The sequence below is a fragment of the Cotesia typhae genome, unplaced genomic scaffold (assembly GCF_013202065.1).
Source record: "Cotesia typhae breed Kobodo isofemale line unplaced genomic scaffold, CoteBio_Ctyphae contig_22, whole genome shotgun sequence".
Taxonomy (NCBI): domain Eukaryota; kingdom Metazoa; phylum Arthropoda; class Insecta; order Hymenoptera; family Braconidae; genus Cotesia; species Cotesia typhae.
In genome coordinates, this window is record NW_027423728.1 from 3,789,002 (window position 1) to 3,809,982 (window position 20,981).

General features: G+C 29.4%; 1 protein-coding gene and 1 long non-coding RNA gene across 3 annotated transcripts in view; one reads left to right on the forward strand and one right to left on the reverse strand.

Annotated features, from left to right (window-relative positions):
* Positions 1–643: 643 nt before the first annotated feature.
* The window catches only part of LOC141523922 (A disintegrin and metalloproteinase with thrombospondin motifs 15), a 97,628-nt gene continuing 77,290 nt past the window's right edge, over positions 644–20,981 (reverse strand). The window contains exons 8-29 of one of the 2 annotated variants that reach the window (XM_074237500.1): positions 20,709–20,931; positions 15,639–15,853; positions 14,509–14,661; positions 14,228–14,377; positions 12,772–12,923; positions 11,383–11,722; positions 11,191–11,276; positions 10,215–10,565; positions 9,912–10,078; positions 9,386–9,636; positions 8,922–9,303; positions 8,320–8,481; positions 8,032–8,169; positions 7,827–7,955; positions 7,522–7,692; positions 6,296–6,583; positions 5,852–6,043; positions 3,288–3,476; positions 2,474–2,799; positions 2,236–2,372; positions 1,956–2,149; positions 644–1,857 (exon numbers count right to left, since the gene is read on the reverse strand). In XM_074237500.1, the coding sequence (XP_074093601.1) occupies positions 1,768–1,857; positions 1,956–2,149; positions 2,236–2,372; positions 2,474–2,799; positions 3,288–3,476; positions 5,852–6,043; positions 6,296–6,583; positions 7,522–7,692; positions 7,827–7,955; positions 8,032–8,169; positions 8,320–8,481; positions 8,922–9,303; positions 9,386–9,636; positions 9,912–10,078; positions 10,215–10,565; positions 11,191–11,276; positions 11,383–11,722; positions 12,772–12,923; positions 14,228–14,377; positions 14,509–14,661; positions 15,639–15,853; positions 20,709–20,931 (4,486 nt within the window). In that variant the 3' untranslated portion in view covers positions 644–1,767. The remainder of the gene's footprint in view (positions 1,858–1,955; positions 2,150–2,235; positions 2,373–2,473; positions 2,800–3,287; positions 3,477–5,851; positions 6,044–6,295; positions 6,584–7,521; positions 7,693–7,826; positions 7,956–8,031; positions 8,170–8,319; positions 8,482–8,921; positions 9,304–9,385; positions 9,637–9,911; positions 10,079–10,214; positions 10,566–11,190; positions 11,277–11,382; positions 11,723–12,771; positions 12,924–14,227; positions 14,378–14,508; positions 14,662–15,638; positions 15,854–20,708; positions 20,932–20,981) is intronic. The other variant, XM_074237501.1, reaches the window with a different exon arrangement.
* Positions 2,676–3,483, forward strand: LOC141523934 (uncharacterized). Its single transcript, XR_012478631.1, has 3 exons — positions 2,676–2,814; positions 3,219–3,260; positions 3,346–3,483. It is a non-coding gene; the product is annotated as an uncharacterized LOC141523934 (long non-coding RNA).

The window sequence follows — 20,981 nt, forward strand, 5'->3', positions numbered from 1 at the left end:
TGTATAAAGATTACTCGGTTGGAGATAAGATGTGGGAATCCCCTGAATTTTATCTTTTATCATTATCAATTTCAGCTGCGGGCTAAGAGATGATTTATTGCTATTAAGGAGAAATATTTTTTAAGATATTTACTTAGTTGGTACTACATCTGTTTTATAGAATTATTTCTTTTTATAGAATTATAGATTAATTTTTTATAATTATTATAAATAATAAAGAAATTGTCTTCTTTACAACAACTAAAAATTTGATTTCTTGTAAAAAAAATTTGAAGACAAGGCGCCTAAATTATTTAAAATATTTCTAATGATTGTTATAAACCAATTGATTCGTTTTTGCATTCCCCTCTAAATGAAGACTTTATTTAGTCAAATAACATAAAACGAAGTAAATTTTACACAAAAATTAGTTAGTTTATTAACAGAAAACGACTGTTTGAATTATTCGGATTATTTGAATATATTAATATTATTAATAATAATAATAAAAAAAAACTAGATATTTTATAATTGCATTAAATATATTTAAAAAAATGCTCTACAATGACATTTACATTAAAAAATTGAAATCATTAGTTGTTATAGTACGTATTGCATTTCATTATTAATACACAATATAACATAACTAATATCGAACAATATCATAACTTTTACACTTATAAACATATGTAATAATAATAAAAATAAAAATAATAATAAATCATAATTTACCAAATACATTACACAATATAAATGTACGCTTAAATATTATTTAAAAATAAAAAGTTTGTTAATAAATCACTAGTCAGACTTGAATTAAAAATTTCGAATTAATGGACGTAATATTACTTTAGTTTTATACAACAATAATTATTTAAATATTGTTTATTTAGGTATTGTGTATTTAGTATGAAAAATATTTAGCTAGTCGTATTTTAGTAAATAATAAAATTGACATTAAAGATAAAGCATATTTTTTTTGCTTTAACTTTAACTTTGTTTACGTTTAACATACATGAATCAATAGTAAACAATTATTATTATTATTATAATTGTTCATACCGTATGTATATTCGTTGTAATTATTATTATCTCTGTAATTATTATCATTATTTATTTTTGTCCGCATAACTGCACGTGTATATATTTTAAAAATAATAATAATAATAATAATAATAATTAATATTATTAAAACTTAATATATATTAATTAATAAATTTACTTATAAATTGTTCTACATTCATTTAGGTACATTTTTGCAAATTATTTATCTATTAATACCATTACTAATGTGTAAATAAAATTTACTAATTTTTATTTGTTAATGCGTGTAAAATTAAGGCACGCTTTTATATATGGCAGTGAGTTCATTATTATCATTTATTATAAATAAAAATAATTATTTATTATTATGTAAAATTTAAAAAATTAGAGAGCTCGGTACTGATGATTTATTTTATACTAAGTATTATCGTGAACTCGACTTATGGTGAAATTATAAATAAAATTAATACGTTTTACGACCGATCAATAATCAATTAATTAACCGATTAATTAATTAATTATTAATTATTTCATTAAATTAATAATTTATTAATACTAAATGAAGATCCGGTTACGGGTAATTATTAATATTAATAACATGGAACTGTTATTAAGATCTTCGGCAAATACACTTGCGTTACGCTGGCAAGCCGATCAGTCGGTTATTAATTATAATTACTTAGTTTAATTTAATTATTGTCCTTAATGTGTTCGTTTAGTTTCTTTAATATTTTATTTGAGGAACTAGGATGGATGGACTTCGAGTTTCATGTCCCCTGCGGGGGAACAGAATCCACAGTAGCCGCCACATTTGCCTAGTATTCTCTGATCCGTCTGAAAATTATAATTATTATAAAAAAAAAATTTAATTTAATTACTTATCTTAATTTATTGTAAATTATAATATATTAATATATAAGAGTAATAATTACAATTCTATTAATGGCAAGATTCGCGCGTGACTTTTCCGGTTTCCATGTTACCTCTCTGGCTAGTTTAAGGGCAGTGCCGGTTAAATTAATACTAAACCTCCCTTGAGGACAATCTTGCCTACTATAGCAATCTCCAGCTTTTCCATACTCCACCCTCTTGGCTCCCTTTGTCCATGAAAACGTGTAGTCGTTAGCTGAAAAAAATTTATTTATTTATTTCCCAAAAATACATACATATTGTACAGTTGTATATATATTAACTACATATAATCATACTAACCCACAATAATTAGCCTAGCAACATCAATTCTCACTCGTTTAAACATCGTTCTTCCCGAAACAGTACCGCGGTTGTCAAAACAATCGCAACTGTCATTGCGCTGACCTCCAAAAGGGCAAGTGTTTGGATCGTTTAACCTAAGAACAATCGGTGAAATTAATATAATCCATTATAGCGATTTAGGGACTAAATTACCAGTATAAATAATTAATATTGATACTAAAAAATTACTAGGTACCTTTTATCATAAATTTCAGCGTAATTTTCTCTATCGCCAGCTGGTAATGTAAGATATTCCTTCGGTTCGCTAGTTCCCATATCATGGCAATAAATGGACATATTTTTACCACCGATAAGTAAAGTGTATTCCCCGTCTTTCGTGGATTTCAATCGTCGTTGTGCTTCGAGACAAGTTAGAGGGCCGCATCGACGCTGATTGCATTTGCGCTTCCTCTGAGGTTTGAATTCTGCAGGACAGTTTGATCTTGCAACGCGTGTTCCTGTTCTGTCATGGCAAAAAAGTCGCCGGATTTGGCGACCTTTTCTTCCACACGGATGACTACACTGTAATTTATTATGGTAAGTATTTAGGCTGTATTCATAAATGCTCTATCTCTAGATACATGATTAAGAAATTACCTTGTATCTTGTGAACTATTGACATTTTTAAAGATATAAGCTCACCTCGACATTAAGCTCATCGAGACCTTTCATTTGAGTACCCACATCAATTTTTCATATATTTTATATTTATATATATATATATATATATATATATATATATATATATATATATATATATATATATATATATGTATGTATGAAAAATATATCAAAAATGCATGTGGGTACTCAAATGAAAGCTCTTGATGAGTATAACATCGGAATGAGCTTATATCTTTAAAAACGTCCATAATTCAGAAATTACAGTGCAATTTAACACAAGTCATTATTTAATACAGCAAAATTTTAAATTTTTATAGTTCACAAGTCACGGCAGTCTCAGAGTGACTGTAAGGTTGCTAGTAAGTATTAAAATTTTTATAACTTACTTTTCTCCATGGTCCAGCAGTCCAGTAGTATTTATCATCACACTTTTGTAATTTGCAGTGCTGTTCGCTTTTAGGTTTTTTATCCAGTGGACAACCTTCCGCTGGTGATGGATCTATCCACCCGTAACGATTAATACGGTGACATGTTACTGCACGTCTTTGTATTCCGTCACCGCAATCTGCTGAACACTTTAAATAAAATTTACATTTATTATTCTGTTATAGTTTTAAGTATTTTAATATTCTTCCTTTAATGAATACTTTTTTTTTAATTTATTATCATTTTTCCCAAGTAAGATAATAGAGAAAATTTTTTGAAATTGATTTACATATTTTATTGATTATTAATTTTTTTTAATTTTAATATTCTTCTTATTTTTTACAATAAATTATTTTTTGTAAAATAAAAATTACATATTGAAATATTTTAAATAAAAATTATTTTTCGCAGTTTAGTATGACCTCGACCGGTCAATTAATGATAATCACTTTAACCTTTAAATAATCGGAATAAAAATAATTTCTCTATTATCTTTTACATAAATATCATAATTGAATCATGCACATGCTAGTTTCTTTTTTAAATCACAATGAACTTAATGATTCCATCTCTTTCAATTAATAACAACGAAAATTATTATTATAATAGCCGTATCGAAACAATAATTTATCTCCATTAGTGATTATTACATTTAATTAATGCACTACTGTTGGATAATAATTTAATCACCTAATCGATGATAATTTAGTTAGCATAAATTACCAAATGAACTGAAGTAAGCAACAAAATAATAATTAAAGAAGAAAAAAATGGAATCATTATCAACAACATATTAATAATAAATGATTTTTATGTGACAGACTACTCCATATTCACACGGTGTTTATCATTATTTAAACTTTTAATTAACATTGTCAGGTATTTTAATAAATCAATCGACGCATTCGGATATTTATTCTACTGTAACATGTTAATATAATAGTTAAGACAGACATATTATTAACATATGTATTACGCGCACTTAGTTGATCATTTAATGTAATTTACAATGTTTTTCTCAAGAATATTAAATACAAAGATCTCTGAGTCGTATCACTTGATTAATACATCTGAATATTTTCATATTATTAAAAAAAAAAAAAAAATAAAAGCATTGAGAGAAGTAAAAAAGATAAAGTCGTGTAAATACTTAGGTCTTATTCGAAGAAAATAATTAAATTACAATAACTAATTTTAATTATTATTTTTTATAAATTCAAATAACTAACAATAAATACAGAAATACTTATGGTTTATTTTGTATTATTTATATATATACAAATGCAAGTGTTTTAATTAATGTTAAATTTGTGATTATTATACTATGGAATGTGGAATGAAATTTTATTCCTAATAACAATATTATTGTTATTCAACCATTTTATTGCCCATATTAAAATTTTGCGTAAGCATATTTTTATTATTCATTTTTGTGAGGATATATGTGAAAAAGTATATTCTTCTTTTTTTTTTTTTTTTTTTTCTACAAATATTATATTTTAAAAAATTATCTAACTAATAACTAGAAACATTTTTAAAATCACACCTAGAAAAATCTAACAATTTATTTCAATCACATACACGGAAAGAACAAGATGACACTGAATATCATCCGAGATTATACTGAGTGCAAAAAAGTTTCAGATAGTAACTAGTACAATCCAGATTATAATGGGCATAATCCAGATTACAATGAGTATAATCAAGATTACGAAGATTATTATCTAGATATCACTCAGTATAATCTGGATTATATTAGTTACTATCTAATTTTTTTTTTTTTTTCACCACAGATATCACTGAGTATACTCTGGGATGATATTCAGTGTCATTCCAGATTGTACTGAGTGAAAAAAGTTTCAGATAGTAGCTAGTACAATCCAGATTATAATGAGTATAATCCAGATTACAAAGAGTATAATCCAGATATCACTCAGTACAATCTGGATTATAATAGTTACTATCTAATTTTTTTTTTTTTTTTTCATCACAAATATCACTGAGTATAATCTGGGATGATATTCAGGGTCATCTTGTTCTTTCCGTGTAGTCATTAATAAAAAAAAAATAATAATGAAATAATAATAAATAATAATATGATTATATGCGCGATAAGATCTCAATCGGCAGAAACGTCACAGATAAAAATCAACCAATCAATTAAGTTAATATAAATGATCCAACTATACCACAGATAATAAAGAAGACAAAGACAGAGAGATTGAGAAAATAAGATTGAAGTTTACAGAGAGAAATACTAACTACAGGATATAAACAAGACAATGTAACATCTACTGAATAATTATTACAAATAGTAAATTACAATAAGTCATGCACAATTCCTCTACTCCCACAACCCACATAAATCACCAGCTGAAGATTATTAAGTAGTAAATTGTAAATTTTAAATGATTCCAAAATAGTAGTAGTAATAATAATAAATAATTATAATCCCAATTAAGCCAAGTGCAACTGTAACGACCAGTGATGGTTGTATTAAATTTTCTTATGGGGCAGTCAGTACCTCGGACCAGCTGCCCTCCTTCCAAGTAAAGTCACATGGTATCCTCTGACACGGTCTGTGTGTTCTCGGTTTATTAAAACCGAATCTCGTACACTCCTCATCACCAACCCTTTCTTCCTTATCGCCATTAAACCACCTTATTACACAGTCGACTCTCCTTTCTTTAATTCCACCTCCACATGATTTTGTACACTGTAAAATATTTACCCTATAATCCCTAACGTCGTCTTCTTTCTCCATTTCAAATTTCACATTTTTATTTAAGTAATAATTCCTTATTTTTTATTTTTATTTTCATTCCTATCAAGTATATTATATTATATTTTATAGAGAAAGTTTAGTTCTTAATTTCAACAAAATATCGGTCACGCATCGAGAAAAAAGTTATTTAAGTACACATCATATTAACATTATTTATAATTTATAAGTTTTCAAAGTACTTACTGGAGTCCAATTAGAGACTCGCCATCTGCGTGATTGCCCTTTTGAATTGCTATTATTATCGTAGTTATTATTATTATTGTTATTATTGTGGTTATGGTTATTATTGGTATTGGTATTGGTATTATGATTATGCTGGTTATTGGTCACGCAATCTAAATCATTCCAACATTTTTTAACGTGTTTAGGCTTGTCGACGTCGATACATTCACGATCCGGCAATATTTCACCACGTGGACTTTGGCAACGAACTTGCCGATGTTGGTAACCTTCACCGCAATCAGCATCGCACTGTATTAACATAAAATTTCATATAATTAATAAATAATGCTTAATACTTAGATTAATACTCGGTTCCATACATAGTAAAATATTACACCACAACCATTTAAGGGGGGCGATACACGTGAAAAAAAAAAAATTGATTTTTTTTTTTTTATAAATCGTTAGAATATCATCTTAAAAATATACCTATAAATTTTCAAAACAAAATTATCATTATTTGTTTATTAAAAACTCATTTAAGATGACACTGAATATCATTCCAGATTATACTCAGTGGTATCTGTAGTGAAAAAAAAAAAAAATTTAGATAGTAACTAGTATAATCCAGATTATACTGAGTGATATCTATTTTATACTCTTTGCAATCTAGATTATACTCATTATAATCTGGATTATACTCATTGTAATCTGGATTGTACTAGCTACTATCTGAAACTTTTTTTCACTCAGTATAATTTGGGATGATATCCAGTGTCATCTTGTTCTTTCCGTGTACTTCAATATGTAATAAATAACCCTACAAAATTTCAAAATGATTCATTAATTTTTTCCCAGTTAAAAAAATCCTCAAAAAACGATAAAAATTAAAGCGTCTACATGTATCGCCCCTCTTAAATTAAGTCATTTAAATATTAAATTAATGAAAGTGTTTTTACCCGTTACGGAAAGAAATATTTCTTCTGTTGTTTAAAAAAAATTTTTTTTTTTTATTAAAATTATACTTGCGAAATTCACAAATCGATAATGTTCAGTAATTTTTAATAAAATAATATGAATTGATAGGTTTATAGAGCGTATAGCTGTCTTTCGATTTAAAATAAATCTCGGAAGCGTTTAAGTAATAATTTTTCAAAGTGGCTAGGCGGGTTTAAATATATGAATACAAAATAGGATTCAGAATTAGAATTTATGAAATAAAAAAAAGAAGGCAAGATTATTCTAACCTGACTCCAGTGTCCGGTATTCCAAAGTGGACATGCATGCCGATTACACGGCATCCTCCTTGCTGGACGTAGATTAATATCGCAGTAATCATCCGGAGCAGATGTATGAGTGTCTGGTGAACTACACTGTACTATTCTATTTTTGAATCCTCCGTTGCATGATCTCGAGCACTAGAAAATTGATTTAAATTATTGGCAAACATACATTTTATTTTAATTCACCACAATTAGCTTACTGGTGGGTTTCAATAATTTTAACTTTCACAGTAAAAAAAAAAAAAAAATTATCTAATAATAATTCATACCGCGCCAAATGTTCCAGTTCTCCAAACATAAATCGGGTAAACGGGAATCCGATTGCTGTCTATTTCATTTTCTTGATCAAATGAATCGGGTGTAGTCGGCTCGGAAGAGTAAGTCGGCGATGATGTTATCTATAGAAAATTAATACATTTTTATTCATAATTGTAAAAAGTTAATAAAATAATTCTCAACAGATTATTTACTCACAGTGGGACAAGGCTCACGTGAACAAGTTTGAAAGCTTTCCGGTTCTTCTGATGGCGCACAAGAGTCACTTGAAGTGCCATCGGCATTCATACATGCTACTTTTCTTCTGCGAGTTCCCTCTCCGCACGTGACCGAGCACTAGATAGCAAAAACGAATAATAACAATAAATAATTCAATGGATTTTCAATTGAGGTCGACCAATCGACCGTGAGTAGAATCAATTATACCTCTTCATTCATTCATTTATATATTTTATGTATTTATAGTTTTTGTTTAAAAAAACTCACCGAGCTCCATTCACCCGTGGACCAGTGGTGACATGGTCCTGCGTTACATATTTCTGAGACGGCTGACAGTAGCTTGTTGCAGTAGACCTTATTGACAATACGATTTTCAACTTGGCACCAATACGACCGCAGTCGTTTGCCTATTCCACATGTTGTCGAGCACTGAGAATAATTAATATCAATATTATTAAGAGAATACAAAAAAATTCGTATCCCGAATAGCCATATAATAAAATTATTCTATTTTTTAGTGAAATTTAGTGTCATTGTAAAGGTCTTGACTTGAATTTGTGCCTTTTCAAGGTTTCATATCATTCATATCTTGTGAACTATTGACATTTTTAAAAATATAAGTTCATCCCGATGTTACACTCATCGAGACCTTTCATTTGAGTACCCACATCAATTTTTCATATATTTCATATATTTATAAATATTATATATATGTATATATGAAAAATATATCAAAAATGCATGTGGGTACTCAAATGAAAGCTCTTAATGAATATAACATCGAGATGAGCTTATATTTTAAAAAACGTCAATATTAATTATTAATAAAAAAAAACTAACATTATTAAAAAAATAATTCATCAACTTACAGGTGACCATTCGCCAAATGTCCATTGAGGACAAGCTTCAGAGCCACAAAAACGCTTGAGAATTTTTTCAGAAGCGTTGCATGTGTTTTCCGCAACTTCAACACCATTAGAATCAATGCACTTGGCCGTACGAATTTGAACGCCTCCACCACAGGTGACACTGCAAGTGCCCCAATCACTGTAGCTCCAACGTACATCATCGCAGGGGCCTACACAAGGCCGAATATCACTTGGACGTTCCAAATGGGCACACGCGTAATCTCGTAGCAATCTAGGCGACTGATTTGGCGAATTCAAAATTACTTGGAAGCAACGACTTGATACCATTTGTGTTCCGGGTCCACAGTGTTTTGAACACTCTGATTTTGGTGTAAGTTGCCATCTATAATTATATTTATTGGATAAATTATTGAGATTATTTATGCCGGATGTGGAATGCTGACGGGCAGTTAGAAGACACTTACTGAAGTATGCAATGGGTGTTACATAATTGAGACTCTTCCTGAGGTCTTTCTTCTCGACGGCAATAATCATCAGAAACGACGTCTTTATGTTCAGTATTACGGCATTCTGCGCGACGCTGCTTATTACCCTGGCACATGTGGCTACATGATGACCAATCGCTTAAAATCCAAGTATAGCTGCCTAGTATTCTCTTTGGTACTGTATATTCGTATGTTATTTGAGGAGGAACGATGTCGCCGACTGATAAAATCTGTTAAGTTTTAATCATCAATTAATAATTATTTTAAGTATTTAAATATTAATAATTGCATTGATAATTATTGATATTTTATTTTTCTTTATCATGAATCTTGGTTGGTTGTTTAAATTAAATTACTATATGGCCGAAATTAAAAGGAGCTATAACCATAATTATAAATAAGCGAAGCATGAATAAACAACAACGATCAAGCCTTGAACGGGTTTAAAAACTAAGAAACAAGAATATTCCATTAACGCAACGACTGGAAAACAATTTCCACTCACCTCAAGAATCAAATCAACCCCGACGGGCCTTGAACTATTCAATCGCTCGACCACAGTCCCAGGCCCGCTGTATTCAATAGCGCTACCAGGAAGAACAATAACTTTCTTGTGCATCACCATGTAGTTCCCATTAAGAATATACTCTCCGTCTTCGCCGAGCCTCAGAGCTGTCATAAAATATTTATTTTTTTAATTATCTTTGTGCTGGGATAGAACTCGTTTGACGTCTCACTGAGCAATCAATCACTCTTCAAAAGATAAATCAATAGTAAATATAAATATAAATAATGATAATGGATTTACCAAGATAGTTGCTGTCATTGTGAGAGCCTCCCCATCCGAGCTGCCGTATATCAATGTAGCTACTTCCCTTAGGAATCTTAGTAACTTTCCTGTAGCCATAGACCCCGCTGGAGTTGTAGGCCCCCGTGATGCGTTGACATGTAGAATTATCACCGCGACAAACTCCACATGTGTCCAACTTGGCGTTCGACCCGAGAACATGGTCGCAGCCCGCCTGTTTGCAATGCCCGTTAACGCAAATATCAAAGGTGTCAGGCCCGCAGGGTGTACCATCGATCACCGTGTCGTTTAGCATGTAGTACTGATTGCTTTCAACTTGGCAGAACAGTTTGCACCGATCTTCCTGCGGAACTGCATTAGCACAACCATTATTCAATATATCTTAAACGCTTTTACTCTAAAGGGTTATACGCTCTTGGAATTTTTTTTTAAATCTACTTTTATTTTCATTTCATTTTTGCAATTTCATTACATTTTTCTTGACTATATTTTCAAGTAATTCAGCTTAAAATTATCTTAATTGAAGAGAAAAATTAATTAACCAAAAAAACTATATTTCAATTGATTCAGATTAATTTTTTTTATTTTTATAATCAATTTAAGGCTTGAATTTTCATCGAAATTTTTTTTGTCAAGCATAAATTAAACTAAATCATCTTTATATTATTGAATTTCTCCTTCCGAATATCATGATTTTATAATAGCGGAATTTTTTTATTTAATTTCTGAACCTGTCGGAGATTGTCTATAAAAACTAGATAAATAATTATTTGTAAAAAATAAAAAGAACTTATATATAAAGTTAAAAATCTCTACTTTGTATAATCAATTTTCATATCAATCAATTAAAATGTCTCTTCAGAAAAGAAGATTAAAAATTTTATTTTTCTTGATCGTCTAAGTGCGTATAACTCTTTAAACAATTTAACTATCTCAACTCTTCGCTTTTCCCAAGAATCAAATCTACCAAACTTACTTTTTATAGATTTTGCGTGCCATTTGACGTCACGTGATAGATTCTGAACGTTATGATGGTTATTCCACATGGCGCATTGTTCTTCCCTGAAAAATTTAATGAATTTATTGAATCAAGTAAATGATTTTAAAGAAGTTAATTTTTTTTTTTTTCAGAGTACTTGTTTCAAAATAAACTGAATGATAAACTCACCGAAAATCAGGAGATCCAGGAGGACATTCTTTGGTCCCGCAGCTGTGGTACTTGACATGCTCACCAATGCAGTAGTTTCCACCGTTTTGAGGGGGCGGATTATTACATTCGCGACGCTTGGCCTTTATCCCGCCACCGCAGCTTCTTGAACAGGGTCCGTAGCGGCCCCATTCGCCCCATTGGCCGTCGATTGGAATCAAGTTCCGCTTGGAGACGCATTTACCACGTTGACACCACATTCCGATGGCACAGGGGGTGCCATCTGCCCAAGGCATGTGCTGGGTGTGACACTGGGGCTGATGGCTCGAGGATGGTGCGGTGCACCACAGTCTCTTGCACACTGCCTGGCCGGTAACCAACCATGGGCTAAGTTTATCTTGTTCCTTAAACTACATCCTAATTCTAATCTATTCTACTCCCGGTTTTTACTTCAAAATTATACTGCTTATTTTTTTATTAAGATCAAAAAATTTTCTACTGTCTTTTTCTATTTCTAAAAATTTCTAAAAATTTTATACTTCTATTTAAGAAAATACAGTGCAATTTAACAAAAGTCATTATTTAATAAAGGGGGCATCCATTAATTACGTCAGCTATTTTTCGATCAGTTTAAACTCCTCCCCCCCTTGGGTGAGATTTAGTGAGATTTGTCTGGACCCCCCCCCCTCCCCTTACGTGAGATTGACGCTAAAAATATTTTAAATTAAAATTATTTTTATTATTCGGGAGAATAATAAACCATTCAAGTATACTAGAGTTAATTTATTTAAATTAAATAAAATTCAAAGCAAAAAAAAAACATAAAAACAACATGAACTGAATGATTTTAATAGACATAAAATTTATTTTAACGGGCAAAATAAACACTCAAAATAATTTTTTTTAAATGTCTGTAATATTTTATATTTTTTGAAATTAAGGTGAGATTTTCGATTATCCCCCTTCGGTTTAGATGAGATTTGGTGAGATTTTATTGGACCCCCCCCCCCCATTCTGAGCTCACGTAATTAATGGATGTCCCCAAAGCAAAATTTTATTTATTTAAAGTCACGGCAGCCACATGGTGACTGTAAAGCTGCTAGTAATGATTATTTGAAATGAAAAATGTAAAATTTTGAAATATGAAACAATTTGCAACTCTGGTTCAACTACCTGGCCGATAAAGACCCGGATCGAGGTATAATCATTAATTCTCTTACTCCTGAATATCATACAATATAAATTATAAATTATAACTCAAAGTTATCCGCTAATGCCGAATGCATGTTACCACTCCCACATTTTATAATAAAATCCCTTGACCGGTAGAATAAAATCTGTCATCCCGGGGCAACAAAGTTGTTAATAAGACTAAAACGAAATAAGTAGATCCTAATGACAATAACTTACCATCAATCTCGATGTGAGGACATATTTTAGAGCCGAAGCCAAAAACAAGCTCGCATTGTTCGTTTTCCGAGTAATCTTCCCCAGGTAGTCGTCCCGAGTCGGATCTTATCATATCTCTGGGTTCGTCAAGAAGACAGTTTGCTTTGCCCGATCTGAAAAAAACAATACTCTTTTTAGTTTAGTTTCGTTAACCCCTTTTTTTTTTTTTGTTTCTTTTTCCATGGACCTAACCGCCCGTGGAATGTCCGTTTTCTTTGTTTAGTTGCTTTTCGCTAAATTTCTTTGTCAAACAAGTCTTGGCACTGGGGCACTGGCACGCTCGAAATCAACAAAACTACAGCTGCTGCATCATGTTTCCGCGAGCGGATTTAAAGATGGAAAAAAAAAGGCTAGTTTGATGAGGATAGGTGTTCTATTTTAATTCCTATCCGTTGTTTCGTGGGTAAATGTACTTTGGAAACTTGTTTTGTTAGTGTTTCCATTTAATATCATTGTTATTGTTATAACTATTATTGTCCTAAAATAAAAATATTGAGATATAAACATGCTAAAAAGAAAAACGTAAAAATTACATTATAAATAGTAATAAACATCGCTTCGGATGGAAAACTAGTAAAATTGCAGTTTGAAATAACATTTTTATAAATTCAAATTTTGAATGTCAATTTTCATGTAATATTCACATTTTACAATGTAATTTTTACAAAATCTGTAATAATTACGGTAAATATTTACAAGTAGGGTCAAGCATTTTAATTTTCATTTTTTTGAACAAAATTTCTATTTGATTTTATTGATATATTTTTTTTTGAAAAATGCTTAAAAAAATGAATAATTAAAAAAAAAAAAATAGTTGATCATCACAATTTTAACAAATTTATAAATTTTTTAAAAAATTGTGATATTCAACTTTTTTTAAAAAAAAAAAAAAAAAAAAAAAAAAAATTGAAAATGTCAATTTTTCATCTAGTTATGGCCCAAAATGGGGTTGACCCCACTTGTAAATAATTACAACCTGAAACTGTAATTTTTCCAGTTTTCTGTAAAAAGCGCCAGATTGCATTATGTAATGCAATTTTTCCCTTTTTTTTTTTCGGTGAAGTTACTTGCAATGGAATTTTGTTGCAACATAAAAATGACACAATTGCTACTTAAAAACAGCGAACCGTTTCGCGGGTAGTAAAATTGTTTGGTTGGAATCTAGACACTAGACTGGATTGTTCAGTAAATAGATAGCGTTATTGTTTTGTGGTGGCATAAATTAAAGATCAAAGCGTATAAAACAATTTCACCCGGAAGTTCGGCCCCATAAATATGTGTTCATGAGTGTCTCTATAAATAAACGACACTGAAACTCTATCTTTGTAAAGAATTTGAATCAAGTAAAAATTAATGTAAAAAGATAAATAAATTTAATTAAATAAAATAAAATGAAGAGAATATAAGCAACACTTACTCTAGAAATTCGGTGAGGTAGTGCCGGGAGCACTTGGACCATTCCCAAGGATGCGTTTTGTCGTCCAGCATCCGAGACATTACTTTGTGGACTGGCGAGCGATTGCGGAATTTCACACATCGGTTGTCGTCGTCGTGAGGCATGTTGAAACTAAAATTTTATTGTTATTTATATTAGTTTCTACATTTATCCTGAGCATGATGATTATAATGATGGTGATGGGCGATTTCACTTTATCAGACGGTGTAATATAATTTGAATAGACATAATATTTATCTTACACGTGACCAATCTCGTGGGCGATTGTGAAGGCTGCAGCAAGACCGTTATCCTGGGCAATTGCACATGAAGATCCTGGTGAACACATCCTACCCAGCTCGGCTAGACCCAACGTATCACACCGTCTTTGTCCCATATTGTGGCATAAATCCTCTCTGTAAACATATTTATGGATTTATCTTAAACATGTAGGATTTATTTTTATGTTTATGTTTGCGTTAGAAAAATAAAATTTATAGTGAAGAGTTGTTTTATTAATCACTGTTTTTTGAGAATGACACTTTTTTTTTATTTTAATAATTTCTAAGTAATTTAAGTTATTTAGCTTATTGAATTATCAATTACAAAAATTAAAAACTTTTGTTAGAAAGTTGTCTCAAAGCTGGGAGTATAAAAAAATATTTTAAATAAAAATTATGCAAAATAATTGACAATATAATAAATTTATTTCTTTCCTACTTTATTTTATCAATTAGCTGTATCATACATTTTTTATTAAAAATTTAATGAGCATTATGAGTCGTGCACTTTTCGATTTTTCAAACTTTTTGGTTTTTTACTACAAAAATTTTTTGTAAGTTCTAGATTTGGCCTGCACAGATTTTCTTTATAAATTTTTTAATTACCAAAAAATTATAATGATATTAATCGATAATAAATATTGTGAACACGCGTCCATTAAAAAAATGATTTTTAAAATGAATGTAAATAGCTTCTCCACTTTATTACCAGTCGTATTTATTCAAGACTTTGTTTCTTTTTCTTCCTTTTCATCGTTATTGTCATTAGCAGTATAAATTCCCGGGAGAATTGATTATTAATGTATATAATAAATTCCCCGGTAATGATTTGACGTTTATTGAATATCTATAGTAATTGCAATTGCGCATCCATTAAAACAACATCGATATAAATATATGATAGACAGTTTATTACAGTGAACAGTGAACAGTGAACAGTAAGTGTATTTTCCCCAGAGTAACAGATAATGTAAACTGGTCTCGATCATAACTAGATATAAAGTTATAACAACAAAATCAATGCGAAATTGTCGCTCTCGTTATATATTTATTTATACTCTCCTCGAGATATTATTTATATTCAAGTGTTCAATTTAATTCAGGCAACCGACCTTGTTAGAAGAAGCGCCACGTCATGGTGCTCCGGCGATGGCTCATCCGGGTTATTATGTTTCTGCCAGTAGCAAAATTTTTTAAGCATTTCCGCAGCAGCTATACCGTCAGTTCCATTCTGCCTCGTTCCGAATACCTCCTCGATCTTCACTATTTTTGTTATTGATAAACTTATCGGGTTTCCTATTGATGGATCCTTGAAGATTCTTGATACCTGTAACAAAATCAAATTTCATTCATTTTTTATAAATCAATAATTAATATTTGGACATATAAATAAACAAAAGTACAATTTAATTTTTTTCTACACTTAAAAAAAAAATTAAAGAGAAATACTCTTGATTTAAGAATCAAATTTTTTTTTGGCAAAGATAATTTAAAATCTTTATTTTTGGTTTACAAAGTTACCGCTAGATGGCTAGGTGGTGTAAGTTGTCTCGCATTTAAAGTTGTAAAACTTGGAAAAACTCAATTTTCGATCAATTATTGAAAACATGAAGATTTATAACTTTTTAAGAGAAGATTTATCAATTCTTTATACTTTATTAATATCATATCTGGAATAAATGTTAAATTAATTTGTATCTTGTTAAAAACAATTGTTTATTTAAACTGATAAAATTCTTGAATGAAGAACTTTATTTTTTTTAATTTTTTATGGAATTTCTTAAATTAATTCAAAGTGAATATACCAAAACACAAATAAAATTTTCAGAAGAAAATTTTCCTTGGAACGATTATTTTTTTTTATTGCAGACAAAAAATTCTTTCAAACTAGTTTTTATCAATCTTATTCTGTTCCAATTTTTTCTTCAATTTCACATACAGAAAATTTTATTCTACTAGTAAAAAAAATCTTGTTCTTTTCATAAACTGTATTAAAATTATCTTCAATTTTCAACCACAAATTCCCTCTAATAACATACAATCATTTCAATTTCAACAAACATTAACCCAAATAATATCAAATCTCTGACCTGCTAATTTTGATCGAGCAGAAGTTTTCTTCAGAATAATGACGATGATGATGATAATAATAATAGTAGTAATAAACTTAAAAAAATAGTTGATTAATGTTCATGTACTCTTGTATAGTTAAATTAATTTCTTCCTGATCCAACCGGTTTCATACCCGATAATAATAACTATGTTAATTCTGACCGAATTGTTCAGTAATGAAAATGTCCGGTGTTGCAGTAAAAAATGACTGAAATATTTTGAATAACGTTAATATTATTTTTTCACGCGTCGGGATGTAATGGATATGTCACATGAGTTATGGATCAGTGTACATCGGGATGTACACTGATAAATAATTAATTTGAATAAAAAAAAAAAAATCTTGAATCAACGAATTTATTTGGAAGAATTTTTTAGTTTTGAATTAAACAGAAAAATTTTTAACTCAAGTGAAATTTATTCAAATCAAAACGATAAAAATGAATTTTTTGTTAATGGTATTATTATTTTTTCAAACTATAATTTTTATCAGTGTATCAACATTGCGTATGAACATGTATAAGTATATGATGTACATGTAAGTTTGCAATACAGGTTGAAGTGATTGCAACATAATAATACAGTGGTTAATATTGAGGGTTAACGTCATGATGATGATCATGATCGTCTGCACGTGCCTGAAAACTCAAAGTGCAATCATATCAGGAGACACGCTCATCAACTGTATGACTATCTACTTATCACATCACATCACATATATTTATTAATAATTTAAGTAAATATCTTGAAAAAAATTTTTAATTAAATTTTTTAATTGAATTTAGCACATTTACAGTGAATAAATTGTTATCTTTATTATGAAAATTATACGGAGTAAAAAATTTTCAATTAAATCCATTACTTGTGAATATTATTAATAGAAATTCAGAGTGTTAAAAATATTAAATTAATTAAATTAATATTTTGGTTAACAAGAGCATAAAAAATAAATTGTGAAAATAAGCAATTGAAATGCCGGCTCAGTAGGACATTAATTCGCTTTAACGATTTTTTGATTTAGCTCTTCCCCTTATTTGTGGTCCCGAAAGAAAAAAAAATCGTAATTAAAATGTTATTTTTATGGTTGTAATAAATAACGCGCTTAAATAAAGTGAAGATGTGAAAAGAATGTGACGAATGCTAAATTGTAGAACTGATAAAAATGAAACAAAGCAAATAGAGTAAGAGCCTGAACAAGGGAGCCCAAGTATGGTTGTAGTAGTACATGTACACTGCAAAGTGTAGTTAATTCGTTCCAAAGATTTAAAAACTTTTAAATATAAGCGCCGAGATGAGAAAGGACACGCAAAACACGAAACTAATTAAGATCGTGATGTACATTGTTTATGCATGTATAAAACGATTCCCGAGCTTTTTTACCTCCTCATTTTATAGTACTTAAACCTTAGTTGCTTTTTTTTAACACACACTGGTTTTTATCTCCTGATTTACGGGCGCTGTTGATATTAAATTAATAATTAAACTAATATATCGATATCGAATTATGTTTAATGATGCATTTTGCCTTTTAAATGTTTTATTGTAAACTCTCAATTAAGTTACGGGTACTTTTGGCTAACGATATCTTGAAAGAAAAGTGATTAATTGATCTCATTTTTTTTTAAGTTACTTTGTATTGAGATAAACTTGATCTATACGTTGAAAAAAAGTTACTTTATTGAAAGAAAATTTTATTTTCAATACTTGTCTCTTTGTATGAGATATTCGCCTCGAATTCATTCAAGAAATTCATTCACGAATTAATAAGAAAATAAAAATCCAAGATAATAAGAGAAAGTTCTTCATTCAACAATTTTAATATTCATTCAAGATATTACTGACTTATTCCAATAATACCTACGATCTTTCGAATTTTTCAGTATACATTTAATACTTCAATTGGATATTTTTAATTTTATTTCTCAAAAGTCTGGAATAATTAAAAAAATTACAACGAAATTGATAAAATTTCTTTTTTAAAGTTGTAATTCTTTATATTTTCAACAGTTGGTTCAGAATCTCGAATTTTGGCCAGTATTACAACTCCGAGAGCGAACACTCTCACGCCACCTAGCCATCTAGCGGTAGCCTCACGAACTAAAAACTTTAAATTAATAGAATTTCTCTTGATCAAGAAAGAAGTTTCAAAATGAGAAATTCTTAAATCAAAACAATCGGATATTTTTAAAATAATTTTTTTTTAGATCAACAATATTCCTCTTCAATTACGTAGCTTTTTTCAGTGCAATATTCACAAAAAACCAAAAATTCTCTTTAATTTTTGAAAGTATATTCCGCAACCTCCACTTTATTACAAACTATAAAATACTAAATTCCACTGAAAGAAAAAAAAAATGACAAGTATAACTAAAAATGGCGAACTAGGTTATCCATAAAAAAATCATAATAAATCAGCTTGTGATCGTGATAATAAAAATGACACGGCCTTTTAGATATTTGCTGATTAATTTTTTCTGCAGAGGACGTGTTGCCAAACGAATGAACAATCTGCAAATAAAGAATGAAGTATAAATGTGATCTACACTTAACTTAACAGAACGCGATCTAGTTCTTTCTCACACCTCGTACTAGATATAACACCTGACATCAACTTATATATATCGGCGTATCGATCTGTCGTATCGGATATCGTGTTAGCGTTAGTGTGCAAGTATCTGTTAAATATAATGCCCTAACAAGTATCGACAATTTTTTTCACACCAACCTCTTACATTATTGCCTGTCTTAGATACAAATTACAAGTTTACAAACGTGACGATAAAAAACCTTTTCAAGTCAAATATAGACAAGACTAAACGCTGTTCATGAAGATGTATTGCAATCAAATGTTAATCCAATCTTGGTTTAGATTTAGAATTATACTTGGACTTTTTTGCTTTATTTATTTACTTTCAAAGGAAGTTGATTGAATCATCTGGCTATAAATGCACTTGAAAACATAACATTAGCACTCTCAATCCTCATATGTATGGATATAGTTATATTATACTGTATAATGTATTACTGGTAATTTTGTATATTGGTGATGTATGATGAGAGCAAGCGTCTGGTTGTCTGGTGGTTAACTGTGAAAAGATATTTAAACTCGTTCGCGTGGGTCTTTGATATCATGTACATGGTAATGACCTCGATTTGTAAACTAATATTTTCATTTTTATTATATAATTTTTATCTTTAATAATAAATAATTTAATTATATTTTTATTAAATATCTATGAAATTGAAATCAGCTAAAATGGACCATTTTTTTGTTCTAATTAATAAATATACAGAGTCTTTATTTTGTCATAATCTGACAAAATTTCACGATCATTTGAAAAAAAAAATTTTTTTTTTTTTTTTTTTTTTTTTATAGATCTCAATGAATGTTCCTTTTTTTTTTTTTTTTAATTAATCAAGAAACCTCAAAAAAATCTCCTTTTCTCGGTCTTTTAAGTGCGCATAATTTCTCAAAATGTCTACACAGAAAGAAAAAATTTACTTGAATCAAGTAAATAATTTTGAAGAACTTAATTTTCTTGATTTAAGAAAATTTTACTTGATTCAAGAATTTTTCGTCTTGATTCAAGACAATGAAACTTTTCAAATATTCTAATGACTAATTTATTTGAAAAATTCTAAAAAAATTTTAGATGCCGGTTAGTTTCAGTATCAAAGATAAATTTGCAAGATTATGAGAAAAAAAGAAAATTAATTTTTAAATAATCTACAAAGAAATGTTGAAATTAATATTTTTTTTAATACATATAAATATGTTGACTGTTGAAACAATTTAGATTGTCCGTAGATTGATCTTTAAAGAAAAGTCGTAAGAAAGATTTATATTCCATGAATTGTCATTACGTCAAGCCGAGAAGAGATAATTGATTTGAGAAAATAAAAAGAGGCATACTTCAAATCGATTTGCTAATCAGCGAGACACGCTAATGCAATGCATGCAACTGACTAGGCGTATCGTGACGTTAATTCAACATCGTAATTATTATTCTACCGTTCGGATAAACTTATAAGTAGTTGATACGATACAGAATAATGTAAGTTGGATTTACCGTGTTCATAAGACCCAAAATGTAGCTGACAAGACCGACGCCATGCAATTCAATCATTTTAGCGTCCGCGACAACCATTATTTCAATAAAATATTCCTTCGGAAGAGCGCGTCTCAATCTCCATGATGCGTTTAAATCCGATGATTCTTTGTTACTGTCGGTCATCATTTCTTCTTCGTCGTCGTCTTCATCTAGGTCTTCTTCGTCGATATTTTTTTTTGATCTTTAAGAAAAAAATAAAATCATGATCATGAATAAAAATAAATATTTTAA